The sequence below is a fragment of the Phyllostomus discolor genome, chromosome 9 (assembly GCF_004126475.2).
Source record: "Phyllostomus discolor isolate MPI-MPIP mPhyDis1 chromosome 9, mPhyDis1.pri.v3, whole genome shotgun sequence".
Lineage (NCBI taxonomy): Eukaryota > Metazoa > Chordata > Mammalia > Chiroptera > Phyllostomidae > Phyllostomus > Phyllostomus discolor.
Genome location: NC_040911.2, coordinates 53962097 through 53987323, shown reverse-complemented (window position 1 = coordinate 53987323; position 25227 = coordinate 53962097). Strand labels below are relative to the sequence as shown.

The 25227-nt window shown below is 39.5% G+C and overlaps 1 protein-coding gene and 2 long non-coding RNA genes across 9 annotated transcripts in view; all 3 read left to right on the top strand.

The window, feature by feature from the left end:
* ALDH1L1 (aldehyde dehydrogenase 1 family member L1) overlaps nucleotides 1–25227 on the top strand; it is a 108082-nt gene that overhangs the window by 37838 nt on the left and 45017 nt on the right. For all 7 annotated transcript variants that reach the window (XR_004899300.1, XM_036009377.1, XM_036009376.1 and 4 more), the window contains one exon: nucleotides 1805–1896. Coding sequence is in view for 6 of the 7 variants with exons in the window: in XM_036009377.1 (XP_035865270.1) it covers nucleotides 1805–1896 (92 nt within the window). In the remaining variant the exon portion in view is untranslated. The remainder of the gene's footprint in view (nucleotides 1–1804; nucleotides 1897–25227) is intronic.
* Nucleotides 4689–5591, top strand: LOC118496742. Its single transcript, XR_004899301.1, has 2 exons — nucleotides 4689–5417; nucleotides 5530–5591. It is a non-coding gene; the product is annotated as an uncharacterized LOC118496742 (long non-coding RNA).
* Nucleotides 6242–8185, top strand: LOC118496743. The gene is made up of 2 exons (XR_004899302.1): nucleotides 6242–7831; nucleotides 8043–8185. It is a non-coding gene; the product is annotated as an uncharacterized LOC118496743 (long non-coding RNA).

Here is a 25227-nt window from a genome sequence, read left to right as displayed (position 1 = left end):
TATTACCTTCATTTCCCAGCTGAGGAATCTGGATTGAGGCAGAGTCATGGCTAATGAAGAGAGTGCTCAGGCTGGATTCCTCACCTCCACTGCTACCCATATGGCCTCTTGGTTATTAGCATTGCTGTCATTGTGCCTATTGGTCAGAGGTGGGCTGGGCCCTTTCAGGATGTGTGGTCTGGAGGTGAACTGCGTGGAGGGGAGATGGCCAAGGAGGAAAGGCCAGTGTGGGGACAGTTGCAGCCCTGCAGTATTGGTGGAGAGGGTCTGACCTGGTGGCCATAGCAGGGTTCAACTCATGTTCTTCATTCAGCAGAGTTCACCAGGCATCCATCATGGACTGAGACAGGCCATGGGCAACCAAGCCCAGCCTCACACCCTCCTGAGCTGAAGCTGTGCATGTGGCACAAACTCCATGTGTACTGAGCTCTGTACTCTAAGACCTCTACCTGCCTCATGCAAGCGATATTCCCACGGTGTTATCAGCCCCTCACAGATAAGGAAGCAGAGGCACTAACATGCTGCCTGCATCCAGGATCAAGCCAGGATCTAAAGGAGGCTCTGTGGCTTTGAGGTGCCCTGCCTTTCAGAGGTTCCACATGCATCCATTAAGGGCTGGTGCATCTAGCAGGCACCAAGCAGTGGTATGCTCACATACCAGTAGGTGACTGGTGGCCCCAGGGCACATGAGTCTGAGGAAGGTAGCTGCTACCAACAGAGCCATCAGGGAAGGTTTCAGGGAAGAGGTGATGCAGAAATTGGCTCTGAAGGATGCCTATGATTTAAATGTGAGCTGGGGGTTCAGGGAAAGCTGTTGCCAGGGAACAAGAGCCCAGATGGAGATATGGAGGGCAGGCAGCAGTTGTGTAGGGGCAGGGAATCACTCAGTGACTCATTGTCACTGCTGATGGTCACACTGAGGGTGGGAAGGGTGAATTCAGGACACCTTTCCAAGAAGGAAAGAGGGGAGCCAAGAAGAGGTTGGGCTAGGGCTTATGGGGTCTGGTCCGAATTGGACCTGTTTACTCTCTATCAATGACCAGTCATGGCCTGCAGCTCAGATGGAGTATGAGACCTCTCCTGGTTCTTGTCCTGAGAGATCTTGTCCTGGCTGGGAGCCTGTTGAGGAAACAGTCATTCCATCCTGACCTGCCAGACAACTCTCTTGGTAGAGTGGGTGGATGCTGTACTCTCCATGCTCACCCACAAGGCTGGTTGGTGGGCACTGCTGCTCTCCACAGGTCCAGAGACAGAGGCACAGAGCCAACTATCCTCTCAGTAAGGACAAGACCCAGGTCTCCTGAGACCATCCATGTGCCTTGTTTTTACCCTCAAAACTAGGCCCATTTTGCTCTCTCTTCTCTGCTGCAGCAGCCCCATACCTTGTCATGCTGAGGATACCAAAATCTAGACAAAAGTACCAAGGTGAGGACAGAGTAAGGAGGGAGTGCAGCTCAGAAAGAGCTGGGCCCTGCCTTTGTTGTCCCCAGCCATGCCCTCAGCTCATCATGTCCATCCTGCTGCCACCGCTGGACTGCCATGGGGGTCCCAGTCCATGGGGTCAAGGTGAGGTGGGAATGAGAGCAACAGCAGTTGAGTGGTCTGGGTTATGACAGCTTCTCCTTCTCCAGGGACTAGTCAGTCCAGGACCTTCAGGTTCCTCAAAGCAACTGTACCTTGGAATGGACCAAGAGCCAAGCTGGATACCAGGCCATCCATGTACATATCAGGGGCTACTCTCACCCAGCTGACACCTGCTCGCAGCTCCCCTAGGAGCTGTCTTCTCACTCTGCCTCTTTTTCAGACTGTCTGGAAACGGATTCTCCCCAACATCCTCGAAGTGGAAGACTCGACTGATTTTTTCAAGTCAGGGGCTGCATCTGTGGATGTTGTAAGGTAAGGCCAGGAGTGAAGTGGTCCCATCCCAAGTGTCTGAGGTGGTGTCACCTATCAGCCCAAAACTTAACAGCAGGAGACCACCACCATTTGTTATGCTCATGATTATGCAAGTCAGTAATTCAGAAAGGGCCCATGAGTACAGGCCTGGCAAGCCACCGTGAATGGACTGTAGGTCAGTGGATTGTCAGGAGCTGGGGCAGCTAAGTAGGTATGTACTACTGCTAGCTGACTTCTCACCATCATGCCTGGTACCTGGGCAGGGAAGGCTAGCAGCTGCTTTGTGGGCACCCTTGACCAGGCACTTGCATGTGGCAACTTGGGCACTTGGACTCTGTAGCTGCTCACAGTGCTGAGAATGAGAATGTCAGCCAACAAGGCAGGTGCAGTAGCGCCATTCATCACCCAGCCTGGAAAATCTCATCACATCACCTCCACTGACTTGATTGGTCTCAGCAGTCGCAAGCCTATCCAGGTTCATGGGAAGGGGTATGGAGCTAAGGCCCACCCCTCCAAGGGAAGAGGATCTACTAATATGTGGCTCTGCTTTAAAACTGCCAGTGAAGGTCAAGGCATACAGAGGGAGAGGGGGTCAGGCAGGTAGGGCCGAAGCAGATGAATCCAACCTTACAAGTCTCCGCATCAGGTATATATTGGAGGTGAAGGAATTATAAATGTAGTATTTAAAAAACTGAGGTATAACTTTATGTACAGTGAAGTGCATAAAACTTAAGACAACAGTTTGGTAAGCTTTGGTTTAACTTGTGAACCCACACAAGCTATACTATATTTAATGTATAGATTATATTACATATTTCATATATAACACAAGTTATATTTTAATCAAGATAGACACCAGCCTCAGGCCAGGAGGTTCCCTCCTACTCCTTACTAGTCAGTGGCCCCATGGCCCATGGACAATCTGTCACCATAGATTAGTTTAACATTTCTTCAACTTCCTGTGAATTTCCCTGCTTGCCATTTAACAATGCACAGAGAAGGATGTGGAATGTATTAGAACATCTTTGCTTATAATCAATAGTAACTTAATTCAGGCTGGTGTAAGCAAAAAAGCCAAAAAACAAAAGTTAATAATGGCTCAAATTATGTCATTAAACTTGTCACCATCTTTATTTGGGGGCAAGATTTTTTCCTCATAGTGATAAGCACAGTAGCTCGGGTCAAATTTCTTGTCTTTTCAACTTTCCCATTGAAGAGGGAGGTTGCTTCCTCAGCAGTTTTCACATAAATCCCTGACTTGAATTTAGTGGCTGTGGCAGAGTCGTGAACCAGTCACATGCCATAGGGAGGCATGCTCTAATTGGCCTAAGGTTGGACATGTGCCTACATCTGGAGCCAAGGGTTGAGTCGACTACATTCAATCCACATCTCTGAAAAGAGGGCAGATGGTTGTTCCCTTGGAAAATATCAATGTTCTGAGGAGCAGGAGAACTGGGTGCTAAGAAGGCAGAAACAAAGATGTCTGCCAAAAGTGTGGAGAAAGTTCTTGTACTTCAGTTGGGCTCACTTAAGTGTCTGCAGTCAACTGTAAGCTGGGTGGCCTAGGTTGACCCCTTCAGCAGGATAGCCCAGGCTTGTTCCAGCAGTGGTAGTTAGGTGGTAGTAGGGTCCTAGAAGAAGGAGCAGAATGAACACATCACCTCCATGCATTATGTTGGCCAGAGCAAGTCAAATGGCCAGCCCAGCTTCAAATGGTGGTGAAATGGACTTCATCTTGTGATGGCAGTCCCAGGTTTGCAACATATGTAAAAGGGCTGAATTGGGCCTGTGTACTTAGAAATCTTGGGCACCACGAGTCCTTTGTATTCTGACTTACTCGTATGGTGTAAAGTATACAAAACGTTTTGTTAAAATATAATGGTAAGTAAAAGAGGTTCCGATACCTGGGAGAATGATGTTCAGAGGCTAAGCCAGGCTTTCCTAGTGCTTCTGAGCTGAGGTTGATGGAGAATGCAAAAAAAAAAAAACACACACACACAACTAATTCTTTTTTTGTTTGTTTGTTTTCTAAATAGTTAAGAGCATATATCCTTTTGTTTTTATTATGTTAAAAAATGTAATATGATCTACCCTCTTAAGTTTTTAAGTTTACCTTACAGTATTGTTAACTATAAGAACAATGGTGTATAGTAGATCTCTAAAACTTTTTCATGTTTTATGACTGATACTTTATACCCATTGAACAGCAACTCTCCATTTTACCCTTCTCCCAGCCCTTGGCAACCATCCTTCTACTTTCTACTTTATATGCCTTATATAAGTGGAATCATGCAATATTTATCCTCCTGTGACTGGCTTATTTCACTTAGTGTGATATTCTCTAGGTTTACCATGTTGTGGCATATAACAGGATTTTCTTCTTTTTAAAGTTTGAATAATATTCCATGGTATGTGTGCACTACGTTTTCTTTGTTTATCTGTTGATGAATATTAAGGTTGTTTTCACTTTTTGGCTATAGTGAACAATGAACAAGGGTATGAAGATATATATATATTTGAGATCCTGATTTTGAATCTTTGGAATAAATATCCAGAATTGAGATTGCTGGATCAGTGTGGTTCTGTTTTTAATGTTTTGTGCAACCTTTGTATTCTTTTCCATGGTGACTCTACCATTCTACATTGTTACCAATAGTACACAAGGGTTTCAATTTCCCCACATCCTTTTCAGCACTTGTTTTTTTCTGTTTCTTCTTTTTTTGCTTTGTTTAACAATGGCCATGTTAACAAATGTGAGGTGATATCTCATTGTAGGTTTAACTTGCATTTCCCTGAGAATGAGTGATGTTGCACATCTTTTCATATACCTGTTGGCCATTTGTATGTCTTCAGAGAAATATCTGTTCAAATCTTTTGCTCATTTAAAAAATTGGGTTATTTGTGGGATTTTTCTGTTAAGTTACAGGAATTCCTTATATTTTGGATATTAACCTCTTAACAGATACATGGTTTACAAATATTTTATCACATTCTGAAGCTGCCTTCTAACTATGTTGATTGTTTCCCTTGCAGTGCATAAACTGTTTAGATTCATGTTGTCCCACTTGCATTTTGTTGCCTGTGATTTTTGTGTCACATTCAAGAAATCATTGCCAACACCAATGTCATAAAGCTTTTCCTTTATGTTTTCTTCTGGGAGTTTTAAAATTTTAGGTATTACATTTAAGTCTTTAATTTATTTTGAGTTGATGTTTGTCCAACAAAGATGTAACGGCCACCATAATGAGAAAGTAACTTTGTACTGAAAGATGAAGCAGGCCACTACATAGAATATAACAGAATTTATTGTAGGGTAATTTACTTAATGGGAAGATAGGGTTAGAGCAGAAGAGACAACCCAGCAACTCTGTACAGATTAGTCTTCACTAACAGACCCCTGTTACTGTAATTATTCAATAGGATAACTCAGGTGCTAATGACTGATAGGACAAAGGGACAAAGAACACAGTGGCACCAGGGGCCATACCTCCCAGTGATCTTGTGATAGATGATTGTAATCTGTCTATATTACAGTCTAATATAGTCTAATCTGTATTAGAGAGTAGATTAATCTGTATTACAGATTATCTCTATCTCTAATCTATACAGATTAGAGATAATCTGTATTATGAGTCTAATCTGTACTATTACTGGTTTCATATTTATCTTGGTTGTCATGCCATTCTAGTTGTTAATAACAAAAAGTTATATGGCTACATTTTAAGAAACAGATAATCATCAACTGGCATTGATATGCTTACTAAGGACAGTGAAGTTGGTCAAAAGTCACAGTATAAAAAGACACTAAAATGGAGATGGTTTTGTTCATATCTACATCTAGATAATGGTTGCGTATAGTTTAAGATAAAGGTATAATTTCAACCTTTTGCATATGGGTACTGTATTTCCAATATCATTTATTGAAGAGACTGTCTTGTATATTCTTGATACTGTCATGAAGATTAGTTGATTTATTTCTGGGCTCTCTATTCTGTTCTGTTGTTATATATGTGTTTTTTAAAATATTGTATTTATTTATTTTTAGAGAGAGGGTAGGAGAGGGAGAAAGAGAGGGACACATCAGTGTGTAGTTGCCTCTCAAGCTCTTCCCTGCTGGAGAACTGATCCACAACCCAGGCATGTGCCCTGACTGGGAATTGAACCAGCGACCTTTTGGTTCACAGGTTGACACTCAATCCACTGAGCCACACCAGCTAGGGCCCTTAACAAAAGATTTTATTTATTTATTTTTAGAGAGAGGGGAAAGGAGGGAGAAAGAGAAGGAGAGAAATCAAATTTTTGAGCGAAAAATAAGGATGCACGTTATATATGGGTAGTACTAATTCCGTATCTATATAAATGTTTTTGATTCTTTTATTTTTGCTTATGTGTTAAAAGTATAACTCTAGAAAGCAATAATGATATCCACTTGCAAAATAATACCCTGGAATGTGATAATCAGTTTTCTTGAATGTACAATGAACTTGCAATGAAAGCAATTTTGGCCAATGATTCAATGAAATGTAATGAAGAGTGACATACTGTTATTCACAGAGTAAGATAGATGATGATTATCCACTTGATAACATAGGTGATGCCAGTTGTTACCCACTTGTTACGATAGGTGATGCCAACTTTACTACCACAGAGTAAACAGTGTGACATTTCCTCGTACACTTTAGGCAGGAGAAATTATTGGAAAATTCCTTGGAAAGTATTGAAATGGTTTTTGTACACTGCAAGTTTTAATCTAAAAGCTATTAAATATGCTAAAAAGAGTGGCAACAGAACTGCTGAGAGAAACTTCAGACCTCCTCCCACAGGGAGTGTCATCAGATTGTGGGGCAACAGGAAGAAAAGCTTCTTCAGATGCCAGGACAGAAGAAGGCAATGGGAGAGAAACCTCCAAAGAGACTAGAGGTGGAGCAGGAGGTGGTTTCTAGAGCAGCGTCAAACTGGGATCTCTGTTCCAACCCAGATGATACAAGAAGGTAAAAGGATTGCATAAGAAAATAACATTGATGATTTCTCAAGGACATCTAAATGGTGCTTTAACTTTATGAAGAGAGAAGGCTTGAGCATGAGGACACAAATGAAACTTGCCCCAAAGCTTCCAGCAGCCTATGAGAATCAAGATTTGGAATTTCATTCTTATGTTATCAGTCTTCAAAAGACTTAAAATTTTGAGCTGTCCCAAATCACCAATATGGACAAGGTCCCACTTACATTTGATGTGCCATCCAACAGAACTGTGGACATCAAAGGAGCAAAGACCATGGCTATTAAAACTAGTGGTCATGAGAAAACATATTTCACATTGTTCTAGCCTGTTGTGCAGATGGCACAAAACTGCCACTTATGATCATCTCTAAAAGAAAAACATTTCCAAAAGAAAAGATTCCAAGTGGAGTTATTGTCCACATGCATGAAAAAGGATGGATGGATGAATGAATAAGGCATGAAAATCTGGTTTAACAAAGTCTGGTCACAAAAGCCTGCAGGATTACTTAAAAAAAAACAGCTTTGCTTGTTTTTGATCACTTCAAAGCCCATGTTACACAAAGTGCAAAAGCAATCTCAACAGGCTTGAAAACCCAACTTGCTATGGTACCTGGTGGGCTAATCAGCCAAGTGCAACCTCTTGATGTGTCAGTAAACAAGCCATTTAAAGCTCTAATGAAGAAAGAGTGGATGTTGTGGATTTAGTCAGCTGGTAATGATTTAACACCTACAGGCAGGATCAAGAAAGCATCCATCACACAGGTTTGTAATTGGATCCTAAGATCCTGGAACGGTGTCAAGAAGGAAATGGTTGTGAAATCGTTTAAAAAATGTGGCATCAGCAATGCTATGGATGGAAATGAGGATGGTGAAATTTACCAGGATGAGAAAAGTGACTCTTCAGAAGACACTGGTAATGCAGATATTGAAGAAGGTGATACTTCTTTTTTTTTTTTTAAGATTTTATTTATTTATTTTTAGAGAGGGAAGGAAGGGAGATAGAAAGAGAGAGAGAGACATCAATGTGCGGTTGCTGGGGGTTATGGCCTGCAACCCAGGCATATACCCTGGCTGGGAATTGAACCTGGGACACTTTGGTTCCCAGCCTGCGCTAAATCCACTGAGCTACACCAGCCAGGGAGAAGGTGATACTTCTGATGTTGACAGTGATGAAGAGTTCTTGGCCTTCTATGATGCATACATATCATAAATTTGTTACCAGTACATAAAATGTCTTGTACCTTGTATCTGTTCTTGTGTTTTGTAATTATTTGTAACATAAAATTTCCTGTACCATAATGTTTAAAACATGCTAAAATTCCTTAATAATACAAAAAAGTATCTAAACATAAATAAGTAAAAATTGAATTAATTAAAATGAAAGATTTTTTCCCTGAAAGTTTGGGCCAAAGACGTATGGCCCAAAGACATATGGCCCAAACTTGCTATACACAGCAAATACAGTATGTGATTTTTATCACTCATTCTATTACAGTGATGCATCATTTACCAATTTACATATATTGAACCATTGCATCACAGGGATGAATCCTACTTGGCCGTGGTACATGATCCTTTTAATATGCTGTTGAATTTGGTTTGCCAGTATTTTTTAAAATAATTTTTGCTTCTATGTTCATCATGTACATTGGCCTGTAGTTTTCTTTTCTTGTAATATCCTTATTTGACTTAAGTGTTAAGGTAATGCTAACCTCATAAAATGAGTTTGGGAGTGTTCCCTCCTTTTCAATTTTTTTGGAAGCATTTGAGAAGAATTGGCACTAATTCTTTTCTAAATATTTGGTAAATTCATTAGTAAAACCATCTGGTCATGAGTTTTTTTGTGTTGGAAAGTTTTTTATTACTGATTTAATATATTGACTTATTTGGTTGTACAGATTTTCTATTTCTCAGTGTATCAGGTTTTTAATTAAATATTGTATTGTTCTATTATGGTTGTCCCAATTTTTTATCCCCTTTCCCACCTCCACCCATTGCAACCCTGTTCCCACAGTCAGTACTCACATTGTTGTCTATGTCTATGGGTCTTTCATACATGTTCTTTGATTATTTGCTTCTCCTGCTTTCCAGCATTATTCCCCTTCACCCTCCATTCTGGTCACTATCAGTATGTTCCATGTTTCCACACCTGTGGTTTTATTTTGTTCATTAGTGTGTGTTGTTCATTAGATTCCTCTTATAGGTGAGTTCATATGGTATCTCTCTTAAACCGACTGGCTTGTATCAATTACTGTAATATTCTCCAGTTTCATCCATGCTTTTGCAAAAGTTAGGAGTTCCTTCTTTCTCTCTGCTGTGTAGAAAGAAACAGATTCCATTTACACCACATGGAATCATGGTGTAAATGTACTACAGTTTTTTGATCCACTCATTTACTGATGGACATTTAGGCTGTTCCCAGCACTAGGCTACTGTAAATAATGCTGCTATAAACATATGGGTGCACAGGTTCTTTTTAATTCATGTTTCAGGATTCTGAGGGTCTAATCCCAGCAGTGGAATCACTGGGTCAAAACAGAGTTCCATTTTTAGTTGTTTGAGGAAATTTCACAGAGCTTTCCACAGTGGCTGCACCAGTCTGCATTCCCACCAACAGTGCACTAGGGTTACCTTTTCTCCACAGCACTTGTTTGTTGTTTTGCTAATGATGGTCATTCTGACCATTGTGAGATAGTATCTCATTGTGGTTTTAATTCGCATCTCTCTGATGGATAGTGATATTGAGAACCTTTTCATATTTCTATGGGCCTTCTGTCTGTCCTCCAAGCAGTAGTGTCTTTTCAGTTCCTTTGCTCATTTTTTAATTGGATTGTTTGTCTTCCTGGTGTGGAGTTGTGTGAGTTCTTTATATATTCTGGAGATCAAATCCTTGTCTGATGTATTATTGGCAAATATATTTTCCCATGTGGTGGATCCCTGTTCACTTTGATGATGGTTTCTTTAGCCATAAAGAAGCTTTTTAATTTGATGTAGTTTTATGTTTTTCCCTTATTTCCCTTACCCTAGGATATATACTGATGAAAATATTGCTGCATAGGATATCAGAAATTTTAATGTCTGTTCTCCTCTTGGACTTTTATGGTGTTGTTGCAGGGCAGCATGACAGAAACCTTTCCTCTTACCTGTATCACACCTGGGGGCCTTACTGAGAGATGCCCCTGTCTCTGGGGGGATGAAAGCGCTAATTTATGTCCTCTTAGGTATGCCATCCATGACCATGGCTTGTTGCCTCTGTTCAGAGCAAGTCCTGAATCATCAGGCCCCTGTTCTAGGCACCAGATGTATGGGGGCTCCAGCCACAGGACACCCCATGGCCGCCACAGATGAGAATAAGTCTACCAAGACATGATCTGCTTGGGGAGGAAAGGTGGCCGATCTCTCAAAGGAGAAGGGACAGAAGCCTTTTCCTCAATGGGCTTTTATTGGGTTCATATGCATAGGAATACAGGGCATATATGTAAATCTCATCAATCCTTGTCAGACAGTAATGATCAAACAATAGATAACATTCAAAGAACTATGAGGGCTTATTTTAAGTCAGGGCCAGATAACTAAAGGGCCATAAAACTTTGGGGAAACAAACTCATTTCATGCTTGGACCCTTATGTAAATTGAGGGCATTAGCAAAGCAGGTTTCACAGGATTTTGTGCATTCTCTCTTAGGCCTGATCACCCCTGGAAATCTGCTCTTTCCAGCACAGGGCTGCACCCACCTCTAGCATTGTTTCAGGCTTAAGTCGGACAGGGGAAGTAAGGCAGCCAGGAGATGAGGAGACTTCTGGCAAACAGAGTGAGAGCTCAGACTATGTCAAAGCCATGTGGCAAGGGTTCATCACCCCCTTTTTCTGTAGCCCCCCAAGTCCTTCCTTGAGGATGCCCTCATGACCCTGCCTGTCTTAGGTTGTCCCTCCCTTGAGGAATCTTACCCATCATTGGCTAACTGGTTATATACTGGGGGCCAGGCAGGGTGGAGTAAAGCAGGTAGAGGTGGTGCTCCTGCCAGCAGGATAAACTTTGTCTCTTTAGTGGCTTAGGGTCCCAATCTGAAGTAGGCAAGAAAGCTTGGACATCTTAGCTCACTCTCACTCAGCCTTAACCATGGGGAGTTATAGCTTCTGAAACTAGGCAGTAAGGTTCCCAACATGTTGTGAATTATATTTTATACATCTTGAGTTCATTCTAGTGTATGGTGTAGGTCTGTGGTCTTTTCATTTTTTTTCGTGTGCCTGTCCCAATCTCCCAACACCATTTATTGAACAGGATAGTTTTGCTTCATTGTTTGCTCGTGCCACCTTTGTCAAATATTAATTGACCATAGAGACATGGGTTTATTTCTGGGCTCTCTATTCTGTTCCATTGATCCATGTGTCTGTTCTTATGCCAGTACCAGACTGTTTTGATTGCCATGGCCTTGTAGTATAGTGTGATGTCAGAAATTGTCATCCCTCCTACTTTCTTCTTCTTTCTCAAGATTGCTGAGGCTATTCTGGGTCTTTTCTGGTTCCATATAAAGTTTTGAAATGTTTGTTCTAGATCTGTGAAATATGCCATTGATATTTTAATAGGGATTGCATTGAATCTATAGATTGCTTTGGGTAGTATGGGCATTTTAATGAATTAATGTTTTCAACCCATGAACACAGTATAAGCTTCCATTTATTTGTATCTCTCCTTAATTTATTCCTTCAATGTTCTGTAGTGTTCCAAACACAGGTCTTTTACCTCCTTGGCTAGGTTTATTCCTGGGTATTTTATTTTTCTTGTTGCTATATAAAATGGGATGTTTTCCTGGTTTCTCTTTCTGATATTGCATTGCTGGTGTACAAAAATGCCATTGATTTCTGAATATTGGCTTTGTATCTCACTGTATTGCCAAATTCACTTATTAGGTCAAGTAGAGTGGTGGAGACTAGGTCAAGTTTTTGGTGGAAACTAGGGTTTTCTATGTACACTATCATGTCATCTGTGAATAATGACAGTTTTACTTTCTCTTTTCCAATTTGGGTGCCTTTTATTTATTTTTCTTATCTGATCACAGTGGCTAGGACTTCCAGTACTATGTTGAATAAAAGTGGAGAATGCAGACATGCTTCTTTTGTTCCTGATCTTAAAGGGAGAGCTTTTAGTAGTTTTCTCTTGACTATAATGTTGGCTAGAGGTTTCTCATATATGGCCCTTACAATGTTGAGAAATTCTCCCTCTATGCCCACACTACTGAGTGTTTTAATCATAGATGGGTATTGTACTTTACCAAATGAATTTTCAGCATCTATTGATATGATCATGTAATTTTTGTCTTTTATATTGTTTATGTGGTATATTATGTTTATTAATTTGCAAATATTGTACTGTCTTTGCATCCCTGGGATGAATCCCACTTGATCATGTTGTATGATCTTTTTAATGTGTTGCTGGATCTGGTTTGCCAGTATATTGTTGAGGATTTTAGCATATACGTTCATCAACAATATTGGCCTGTAGTATTCTTTCTTTGTTGTGTCTTTATCTGGTTTTGGAATTAGGTTGATGCTGACCTCATAAAAAACGTTTTGGAGTCTTCCCTCTTCTTGGACTTTTTGGAATAGTTTGAGCAGGATGGGGGTTATCTCTTCCCTAAATGTTTTTAAAAATTCTCCTGTGTAGCTGTCCACTCCAGAGCTTTTGTGTGCTGGAAGTATTTTGTTTACCCTTTCAATTTCACTAGTTGTTATCAGTCTATTCAAGCTTTCTGCTTCTCAATTCAGTTTTGGAATATTTAATGTTTCTAGAAATTTGTCCATTTCACCCAGATTGTCCAGTTTCTTGGCATATAGTTGTTCATAGTAATTTCTTACAATCCTTTGTATTTTTGTGGTATCTTTTGTAACTTCTCTTTGACTTCTGATTTTATTTATTAGGGCCCTCTAATAACTTTTTTCTTGATGAGTCTGGTTATAAGCTTGTCAGTTTTTTGTATCTTTCAAAGAATCACCTTCTGGATTTATTGATCCTTTGAATTGTTATTTTGGTCTTTATGTCATTTCATTCTCCTCTAATCTTGATTATTACCTTCTTTCTTCTTGCTGTTGGCTTTGTTTCTTGTTGTTACTCTAGTTCTTCTAGATGTAGACTTAGAGTGTTTATTTGAGATTTTCTTATCTTTTGGGGGTTGACCTGTATTGCTTTGAACTTCACTCACAGGAGTGCTTTCACTGTCCCATAGGTTTTGGGCTGTTACATGTTCATTTTTATTTGTTTCCAGAAACTTGATTTCTTCTTTTATCTCATTATTAAACCATTCATTATTTCATAGCACGTTATTCAGTCTCCATGTCTTTGAATGTTTTTGACTTTTTTCCTTAAGATTGGTTTCTAATTTCAGTCCATTGTGATCTGAGAAGATGCTTGATATGATTTCAATTTTCCTGAATTTGTTGAGGCTTGTTTTGTGTCCTATTGTGTGTGGTCTGTCTTTGAAAATATTCCATGTGCATTTGAGAACAAATGTATATTTTGCTTCTTTGGGGTGGAAGGTTCTTAATCTATCAATGAAGTCCATTTAATCTAGAGTGTTGCTTAATGCCACAATATTGTTCTTGATTTTTTGCTTGGAAGATCTGTACATTGTTGTCAATGCTAAAATCTCCTATGATTTGTGTGTTGCTGTCTACATTTTTCTTGAAGTCCTCTATGATTTTCTTTGAATATTTAGGTGCTCCTATGTTGGGTGCATATATGTTTGCAAAGGTTATATATTCTTGATAGATAACTCCCTTAATTATTATGTAATGTGTGTCTTAGTCTCTTTTTATGGTCTTTGTTTTGAAATCTATTTTGTCTGATATAATAAGTATTGCTACTGCAACTTTTCTTTTCATGTCCATTTTCTTGGTATATCTTTCTCCATCCATTCACTTTCAGTCCGTGTAGATCTTTTGTCCTGTGGTGGGTCTCTTGTAGACAGCATATATGTGTGTCATGTTCTCTTAGCCATTCAGCTGCCTTATGTCTTTTGATTGGAGCATTTAACTGTTTACATTTAAGGTTTTTATTTATAGCTTCATATTCATTGCTATTTTCCCTTTGTACTTCTGTTCCTCTCTCTCCCCTTTTTTTCCCTCATCTTCTTAAAGTAGTTCCTTTAGCATATCTTGCAATGCTGGTTTGGTGGAGATGTATTCTTTTAGCCTTTCTTTTTGTCCAGGAAATGCCTTATTTTGCCTTCCATTTTAAATGAGAGCTTTGCTGGGTAGAACAGTCTTGGTTGCAGGCATTTGCTTTTTATTACTTGGAATATTTCTTGTCATTCCCTTCTGGCTTGTAGTGTTTCTGTCGAGAAATCAGCTGATAGTCTTATCAGAGCTTCCTTGTTATGTTACTGGCTGTTTCACCCTGTTGCCTTTAAAGTTCTCTCTGTCTTTAACTACATTTTCCATTTTAACTACAAAGTGTCTTAGGGGAGGTTTCTTTGGGTTCATCATGATTAGTAGGACCCTCTGTGCTTCCTGGACTTGTGTGAATTTTTCCCTCATCAGTTTAAGGAAGTTTTATGCCATTACTGTTTTCAAACAAGTTTTCTGTCCCTTGCCCCACTTCTTCTCCTTTTGGTATCACTGTGATACAAGTATTATTATGTTTCATGTTGTCCTACAGCCCTCTTAAACCCTCTTTGTTCTTTTTGAGTCCTTTTGTGTTTTGTTGTTCTGCCTGGGAGTTTTTTACTACCTTGCCTTCCAGCTCTCTAATCCAGTCCTCTGTTTAATCTAGCCTGCTTTTAATCCCTTCTATTGTGTTCTTCATTTTAGATATTATATTCTTCATTTCCTCCTGGCTGTTATCGATAGCTTCTGTGTCCTTTTCTCCTGCTGGTATAGTTCATATTAAGTTCCTTGTAGCTTTCATTGAGTTCCTTATAGTTCTCACTGACCTCCTTGAGCATTCTTATAACCATTATTTTGAACTCAATGTCTGATAGTTTTCTTACCTCAATTTCATTTAGCACCTTTACTAGGGATTCCTCCATTCCTTTTGATTGGGGGTTGTTTCTTTGCCCCCAATTAAAGTGACTCTTTTGGTTTATTGCTGCATATTAAATTGATCTGCTTTGACTCCATGTCTTCATGGTATGACCTTCTATGGTAGCAAACCTGTGTGACTCAGTGGTGTAGTCCCCTTGGTCTTCTGAAGTGGATGCTCTTGGAATGCACATAAAAAGAAATAAAAGAGAAAATAATGAAAATCATGAAGAAGACCACTTTGGAATTTGTCTCAATAGAATCCAGTGTTTGTCACTTTTTTTTTCTTTCTGATTCCACCCGTGGTAATGTCAGATGGTGTCCTAGTCTGGGCCAGGGCAGCCTGTTTGGGAGTACAAGTGATCCACAGTCTGTGGCTGTCTACTTTTGATTTGGCTGGTCCCCTCTGTTCTGCCCTGCCAGATTTCCATCAGCCCAGGGACCAGGAGTGATTCATTTAATGACCCAAGTGTTCTGCCAGTACTTCTCCACCTGCTTCCAGAGGGGACCTCCGGTGCAATCTGGAGGGTGGGAACTCTGGGTCACCCCTAGGGGGCACTGTTCAGTCTTCAAGGAAGATGGTGGGAGTGTTTTCTTACCCCCTCACCACACATCCTTTTCTGTCCCAGATTCTTTCTAATAATGTATGGTTTATGGTGAATTAGCTGTGATTTCTGGTGAGGGCCAATCTTTGTAAAAGGGGCAGCTCTTTCCTGGACATGGAAGTTAGCTCTTTCTAGGTGCCAAGGCTGGGCAGGGTCATGAACACCCACTGTTGCTTCTGTATTTAATCTCTCTGATCTACGGTGTTCAGTGGATAAGGGCCCATGGAACATGTAGCTCGTAGTGGCTGGTAAAGGGCTGTTTTAGAGCTTTTTCTTCTTTCCTCTTTGGAAATGCACCCAACTACGGGCTCCTGAGCCTAGTGTCACTGATCTGCAAATTGTATAATCCTGCAGGTGGGTGTTGGCCTTGTCTGTCTGTGAAAGGTTCTGCCTGCTATAGCAAATCTCAAGTGTTCAGTTTCCAACCATCCACTCCCCAGCCTGCTCCTCTCTCGCAGTACACTTAGGCTTGAACTCTCTTCACTTTGTATAGTCCCCTGCTCACCAGCCATATTGTGTTGGGTCCCACAGTCCCTTCAGCATGACTCTATCCCTCTGAGTTCTTTGTTGGGAGAGCTGCCGCACACATACGCATGTGTACTTGAGCACCAGGTCTCTATTGAGTCTCAAGTCCTGCCTCAGCTCCTCTTTTAAAAGAGTTGGTATGTGACACTGCACTGCAGTACTGAGCCCTGGGGGGCCTGTTCTCTGAATGCTCCCTATCCTCAAAAATTACAAGGTCTCTCTCAGTCAGAGCTGGCCATAACCCATCAGAGCTTGACACAACCCATCAGAGCCTCTGACAATGTTAGATAAAGTTTCCCTCTGATCTCTCCTGAGTGGCACTGGGAAGGTCTCTCAGTGATACTATAACATGGGGCAGTAGCAGGGCTCTCTCCCTGCTCCCTCCAGTGATTCTCAGCCTTGGCCATGCCTGCTACCACCACACTGTTTCAGTCAGCACCTCTTGGGCTGTCTTTCTCTGCACCCGGACCTCATAGTTCCTGAGCCGATCCACAGCCACCCTGAATCTGTGCAGCCAGAAGTGCCTGGTTGGGCAGTGGTGATGGTAGTTTCCCCATTAGGAGAGCCTGGGCTGCCTACGCCCCAGTGCCATTCAGGTGGGCAGGCTATTTCCCACTGACACACAATCCCCACACTGTTGTCCACATACACACTCACACATGCTCTCACTCACTCTTGGTTTTTGAGTTGTTTGCTCTGTGGTTTAGCTGCAACACCAGTCTGGGTCTAGGAGGAAGTAGACAGAGCTTCCAGCTCTTCTGTAGCCATCTTAGATCCGAATACATCACCTTTGAAATTCTAATAATACATCCTCTTTCAAATTCTAATAATTTGAGGTTTTTTGTTGTTTTTTCTTGGACATTCAGCTAAAGGTTTGTCACTTTTGTTAATATTTCCAAGTTACCAAGTTTTGATTTCATTGATTTTCTCTATTATTTTGTGTTTCACTATTTCATTTGTTTTTTAAAATTTTTATTAAAGTAGGACTTCTGGCCAAGATGGAGGTGTAGATAGACACACTGTGTCTCCTCCCACAACCAAAAGAAGGACAACAATTTAAAAACAAAAAACAACCAAAACTGATGGAAAATCAAACTGTATGGAAGTCTGATGACCAAGAAGTTAAAGAAGACACAATTATCCATACCAACAGGAGGGGCAGAGACAGGAAGCTGGGGTGGAGAGGGCTCACTGCAAAGCAGTGGCTGGCAGACCCAGCAAGGTGGCAGATAGTGGAGGGGCACGGTAGGCATGGCAGCTGGTGGACCGGGTGGTCCCACATTGGCCCACAGATAAACCAGGTGAAACTGAGTAGTGGAACAGACATGCAATTCACGGTCCCAGTGCAGGCAACCAAAGCCTCAAACCACTGATTGAAAACACCTGTGGGGGCTGAGGAGCCGGGAGAAACTTTTGCCTCATAGGAGAGTTCGTTGAAGAGACCCACAGAATCTTAGAACATACACAAGCCCACCCACATGGGAATCAGCACCAGAAGGGCACAATTTGCTTGTGGGTAGTGGGGGAAGTGACTGAAACCCAGCAGAGAGTGAAGCAAGAGCCATTGCTCCCTCTCAAACCCTTGCTCCACATAGAACAGCACAACCTAGCAACATGGGTTGCTCCACCCTGGTGAACACCTAAGGCTCTACCTCTCACTATATAACAGGCATGTTGAGACAAAAAAAAAAAGCCCAAACGACAACAGATCAAAGCTCCAGAAAAAATACAACTAAGTAACGAAGAGGTAGTCAACCTATCTGATGCACAGTTCAAAACACTGGTAATCAGGATGCTCACAGAATTGGTTGAATGTGGTCACAAATTAGATGAAAAAAGGAAGGCTATGCTAAGTGAGATAAAGGAAAATGTATGAGGAACCAATAGTGTTGGGAAGGAAATGGACTCAAATCAATGGTGTGGACTAGAAGGAAGAAAGAAACATCCAATCAGAAAAGAATGAAGAAACAAGAATTCAAAAAAAGGAGGAGAGGCTTAGGAACCTCCAGGACATCTTTAAACGTTCCAGCATCTGAATTACAGTACCAGAAAGAGAAAAGGAAGAGCAACAAGTAGAAAAGTTATTTGAACAAACAATAAAGAAGAAATTCCCCAATCTGGCAAAGGAAATAGACTTCCAGGAAGTCCAAGAAGCTCAGAGAGTCCCAAAGAAGTTGGACCCAAGGAGGAACACACCAAGACACATCATAATTACATTAGCCAAGGTTAAAGAGAAGGAGAGAATCTTAAAAGCAGAAAGAGCAAAGGAGAAAGTTACCTAAAAAGAAGTTACCATAAAACTCTCAGTTGATTTCTCAAAAGGACCTTACAAGCAAAAAGGGGCTGGAAAGAAGTATTCAAAGTCATGAAAGGCAAAGACCTACATCTAAGATTACTCTATCCAGCAAAGCTTTCATTTAGAATGGAAGAGCAGATAAGGTGCTTCTCAGATAAAGTCAAGTTGAAGGAGTTCATCATCACCAAGCCCTTATTATTTGAAATGTTAAAGGGACTTATCTAAGAAAAAGAAGATAAAAAAACATGTACAGTAAAATGACAGCAAACTCACAATTATTAACAACCACACATAAAACAAAACCAAAAACAGACTATGCAAACAACTAGAGCCAAAACAGAACCACAGAAATGGAGATCGCGTGGAGGGTTACCAGCAGAGAAGTGGGGAGGGGAGAGAGGGGGAAAAAGTACAGCTAATAAGTAGCATAGATGGTAGGTAGAAAACAGATAGGGGGAGGGTAAGAATAGTATGGGAAATGTAGAAGCCAAAGAACTTCTATGTATGACCCATGGACATGAACTAAAGGGGGAGATGTGGGTAGGAAGGGGTGTGCAGGGTGGAGGGGAATGAAGTGGGGAAAAGGGGACAACTATAATAGCATAATGAATAAAATATATTTAAAACTTTTTTTATTAAAGTATAGTTGACATTCAATATTATATTAGTTCTAGGTGTATAATGTAGTGATTCATCATTCACATATGTACCTTACAGCGTGATTACCACACTAAGTCTAGTAACTGTCACTGTGAAAAAATGTTATAATATTATTGACTATAGTCCCTAAGCTTTATGCTATATCTTTGTGGCTTATTTGTTTTATGACTGGAAGTTTGTACCTCTTATTCCCTTTCATCTTTTACACCCATTATTCTACTGATTATACCTCTGGGAACATGAATTTGTTCTGTTTCTGAGTCTGTTTTTGTTGTTTTGTTTGTCCTTTTTTTTAGATTTCACATCTAAGTGGTATTATAAGGTATTTGTCTCTCCTGTCTAACTTATTTCACCTCTAAGTTCAATTGTGTTGTTACAAATGGCAAGATTTTATTCATTTTATTCCTAATATTCCATTGTATATGCATATCAAATCTTTTTTATTCATTCATCTATTGATGATTACCTAAGTTGCTTCCATATCTTGGCTATCATAAATAATGCTGTTATGAACATTATGGTACATATATTGCATATATCTTTTCAAATTAGTATTTTTGTTTTCTTCTAATAAACACCTGAAAGTGGAATTCCTAGATCATATGGTAGTTCTATAGTGGCTGAATCAATTTATAATCCTACCAACAGTGCACAAGTGTTCCCTTTTCTCCACATCTTGCATTGGTACTTGTTATTTGTTACTTTTTGAAGAATCATTTTGACAGATAAGAGGTGGTATCCCGTTGTTTTGATTTGCCTTTCCTTGAGGATTATTAATGCTGGGAATCTTTTCATATGTTTGTTGGCTATTTATAGTTTTCTTTTGAGAAATGTCTATCCCTGTCCTCTGCCCATTTTTAAATCAGATTGTTTGTTTGTTTGTTTTTATGTTGAGGTGTATGATTTTCTTACATATTTCAGATACTAACTCCTTATTGGATATATCATTTACGAATATCTCCTCCCATTCAGTAGGTTGTTGTCTTTTTGTTTTGTTGATAGTTTCCTATGCTGTGCAGAGGCTTTTCAATTTGATGTAGTCATATTTGTTTATTTTTGCTTTTGTTTTCCTTGCTCAAGGAGAATTGTCTTGAAAGGTATTGGTAAGACCCATGTCAAAGAGCTTACTGCCTATGTTTTCTTCTATGAGTTTCATAAGTTCAGGTGTTAAATTTAGCCTTTAACCTATTTTGAGCTTTTTTATATATGATGCAAGAAGTAGTCCAGCTTCATTCTTTTACATGTGGTATCCACTTTCCCCAACACTTGTTATTGAAAAGACTGTCATTTCTACATTGTATATTCTGGCCTCCTTTGATTAATTGACCATATATGTGAGGGTTTACTTAAGGGCTCTCTTTTCTGTTCCATTGATCATTGTGTCCATTTTTTTGTGGCACTACCAGACTTTTTTACTTTCTACAACTCCATAGATTAATTTGAAATTAGGGAGCATGATACATTTAACTTTGTTCCTTTTTCTTAAGATTTCACTATTTGGGATCATTCATGGTTCTATACATATTTTAGGATTACTTTTTCTACTTCTGAGAAGAATGCCATTGGTATTTTAATTGGTATTGTATTGAAACTGTAGATTTCTTTGATGGTATGGACATGTCAACAATATTAATCTTTTCAATCCCTGAGCACAATATAGCCTTCCACTTATTTGTGCCCACTTCAATTTCTTCAATGTCTTAAGAGATTTCAGAGTAAAGATGTATCACTTCCTTGGTTAAGTTTATGGCTAGGTATTTTATTCTTTTTGATGCAGTTATAAATGGAATTGTTTTTAGTTTATCCTTCAGATCATTTGTTATTAGTGTGTGGAAGCACAATGGATTTTTGTATATTAATTTTGTATCCTGCAACTTCACTGAATTAATTTATTAGTTCTAATAGTTTTTTTGGTGGAGTCTTTAGGATTTTGTTTTAATCCTCACCTGAGAATATGTTTATTGAGTTTAGAGAGAGAGAGAGGAAGAGTGAGAAACATTGATGTGAGAGAAACATCAATCAGTTCCCCCCCATATGTGCTGCACTTGGAGATTGAATTTGCAACCTAAGTATGTGCCCTGACTGAAGGTTGAACCTGCAGCCTTTTGGTATAGGAGATGACACTCTAACCAACTGAGCCATTCAGCCAGGGCCTAAGATTTTTTGTATATAGCATTATGTCATCTACAAATACAATTTTACTTTCTCCTTTTCAATTTAGATGCCTTTAATTCTTTTTCTTGTCTCATTATGATGGTTAGGACTTCCAATACAATATTGTATAATAGTGGTGGAGGTGGACATCTTTGTCTTGTATCTTATCTTAGAGGAAAAGCTATTAGCTTTTCACCATTGAGTATGGCATTAGCTGTGAGTTTGTCATATATTCCCTTTATTACATAGAAGTAAGTTCACTCTATACCTACTTTGTTCAGAGATTTTTTTTTAATCATAAATGGGTATTATATTTTATCATATGCTGTTTTTGCATCTCCTATAATGATATGATTTTCATTTTTGGTTTTCCTGATGCAGTATATCATGTTGATTTGTGGATATTGAAATATCATTGCATCCCTGGGATAATGTCCACTTTATCATGGTATATAATTACTTTAATGTGTTGTTGAATTCAGTTTGCTAACAGTTTGTCGAGAATGTTTACACTTTTATCTAGACTCTCCAAGAAAAAAAGAGAGACCAAATGAATAAAATAAAAAATTAAAGGGAAGAGATTACAGCCAACACCACAGAAATGCAAAGGGTCAACTTCTGGCCAAGACAGAGGCACAGGTAGATACACTTTGCTTCCCCGCACAACCAAAAGAAGGAGAACAACAAATTTAAAAACATAAAATATCCAGAATTCTCAGAAAACTGAACTGTATGGAAGTCTGACAACCAAGGAGTTAAAGAAAAAGTATTTGTTCAGACTGGTAAGAGGAACAACCCGCAAGGAAAGGACGTGCGGCAAGGTAGTGGCTGGTGGACCAGGTGGTCCCACATTTGCATGTGGATAAACTGGAAGGAACAACTGGGGAGGAACAACTGAGGAGCGAGACAGAATGTGCAACCCAGGGTTCCAGCACAAGACAAGAAAGCCTCAAAACCTCTAGATGTAAAAACCTGTGGGTGTTGTGTCAGCAGGAGAAACCCCAAACCTCAGAAAAGAGTTCATTTTAAGGACTCACAGGGTCAAAGAATGTATAAAAACCCACCTACTTGGGAATTAGCACTAGAAGGGCCCAATTTTCCTGTGGGTAGCAAGGGAAGTGACTGAAAGCTGGCTGAGAGCCAAGTAAGAGGTATTGTTCACTCTCTGACCCCTCCACCACGTACAGCGCCAAAATGCATCCATGTGGATTGCCCTGCCCCAGAAAACACCTAAGGCTCTGTCCTTTACAACTTAACAGGTGCTCTGAGACCAAGAAATATGGCCCAAATGAAAGAACAGATCAAAACTCCAGAAAAACAACTAAGCAATTAAGATATAGCCATCTTGTCAGATGCAGAGTTCAAAACACTGGTAATGAGGATGCTCACAGAAATGGTTGAGTATGGTTGCAAAACAGAAGAAAAAGTAAAGGCTGTGCAAAGTGAAATAAAGAAATATATGCAGGGACCCAACAGTGAAGGAAAGAAACTGGGACTCAAACCAACAATTTGGAGCACAAAGAAGACATAAACATTCAACCAGAACAGAATGAAGAAACAAGAATTCAAAAAAAAGGAGGAGAGGCTTAGGAACCTCTGGGACAATGTTAAACATTTCAACATCTGAATCATAGGGGTACAAGAAGAAGAGAAAGTGCAAGAAATTGAAAACTTATTTGACAAAATAATGAAGAAGAACTTTCCCAGTCTGGCAAAGGAAATAGACTTCCAGGAAGCTCAGAGAGCCTCAAAGCAATTGGACCCAAGGTCACACACACAAAGGCACATCATAATTACATTAGCCAAGGTTAAAGAGAAGGAGAGAATTGTAAAAGCAGAAAGAGCAAAGGAGAAAGTTACCTAAAAAGAAGTTACCATAAAACTCTCAGTTGATTTCTCAAAAGGAACCTTACAAGCAAAAAGGGGCTGGAAAGAAGTATTCAAAGTCATGAAAGGCAAAGACCTACATCTAAGATTACTCTATCCAGCAAAGCTTTCATTTAGAATAGAAGGGCAGATAAAGTGCTTCTCAGATAAAGTCAAGTTGAAGGAGTTCATCATCACCAAGCCCTTATTATTTGAAATGTTAAAGGCACTTATCTAAAAAAAAGAAGGTGATCAAAAATATGAACAGTAAAATGACAACAAACTCACAACTATTAACTGATCCTAAAGAAACAAAAACAAACTAAGCAAACAAGTAGAAAAGGAAAGGAATTACAGAAATGGACATGCTATGGAGAGTTATCAGCAGCAGGTGCAGGGAGAGAAGGAAGAAAGGCGAAATTACAGGGACTAAGAACATAAGTGGTAGGTACAAAATGGACAGGGGGAGGTTAAGAACAATGTAGAAAATGGAGAAACCAAAGAACTTAAGTGAAGGAAATGTTGGTGAGAGGAGGGGTGCAGGGTGAAGGGGAATAGAAGGGAGAAAAAATGTGGCAATTGTAATAGCATAATTAATAAACTATACTTTAATAAGTAAATAAAAAATGCAAAGGGTCATTGAAGGATACTATAAACAATTATACTGGATAACATAGAAGAAATGGATACATTTGTAGAAATGTGCAACCTTCCAAAAATGAACCAGGAGGAAACAAAAATCTGAACAGAATGATTACTAGCAATGAAATGAGGCAGTGCTCACAAAATCCCAACAATACAGAAAACTACAAAGCAGTATTAAAAGAAATGGAAAAAGGCACAATGAAATGGACAAATATTCAGCTTCATGAACTGGATAAATCAACAGAGTTAAAATGTCCGTATTACCCAAATCAATATACACATTGAATGCAATCTGCATTAAAATCCCAAAAACATTTAAAGAAAAACCAAAAAGAAACATCATGTATATGGAATCGTGAAAGACCTCAAATAGCCAAAGCCATCTTGAGAAAAAAACAACAAAACTGGAGGTGTCACACTCCTTGACTTCAAATGATACTACAAAAGGATGGTAATTAAAACACCATAGTATTAGCAGAAAAACACACAAACACAGCAATGAAACAGAATTGAAAGCTCAGAAATAAACCCAGATGTATATGCACCAATAATTTTTGCCAAAGGAGCCAAAAATATACAAAGAAGAAAACAAAACCTCTTCAATAAATGGTTCTGGGAAAATTGGAAAGCCACATGCAAAATAATGAAACTAGACTGCACTTTGTCCTCATATACAAAAGTTAACTCAAAATGGATCAAACATCTAAATATAAGACCTGAAACAATAAATTACATAGAAGAAAATATAGGTACTAAACTTATGGACCTTAGTCTTAGAGAAGATTTTGAGAATTTGATACCCAGGACAAGGAAAGTACAGGGAAAAATAACTGAATGGGATTATATCAAACTAAAAAGCTTCTGCACAGCAAAAGAAACTGATGAGAAAACAAAAAGACCACCAACCAAATGGGAGAAGACATTTACAGACAACAGCTTCCACAAGTGGTTAACATCCAAATGATACAGCCTAAGTGCCCATCAGTAAATAAGTGGATCAAAAAACTATGGCACATTTACACAATGGAACACTACACACCAGAAAGAAAGGACTAACTTTTGCAACAGCATGGATGGAACTGGAAAATATCATGCTAAGTGAAATGAGTCAGTCAGTGAAAGACAATACTGCCTGATCTCATCTATGAGAGGAATCTAATGAACAAAATAAAACCACAAGCATGGAAACATGGAACAGACTGAAAGTGACTGGAGGGGATGGGGGAGGGAGATAAAAGTGGAAAGAAGGGGAAGGGACTAGTCAAAAAAACATGTATGAATGACCCATGAGCATGGACAACTGGACAACATTATTGGAATTGATTGTGGAGCAGGGTGTGGGATGGGTGGAAGAGGGTGAAGAAGTAAAAATTGGGACAGCTGTAATAGAATAACAATAACAATGATTTTAAAAATAAAGAGCTCATACCCCTCAACACCAAAGAAGTAATTCAATTAAAAGATGTACAGAGGACCTGAACGCACACTTTTCCCAAGAAGACACACAAGTGGCCGGTAGAAATATGAAAAAAAAAAAAAAAAGCTCAACTTCACTACTTATTAG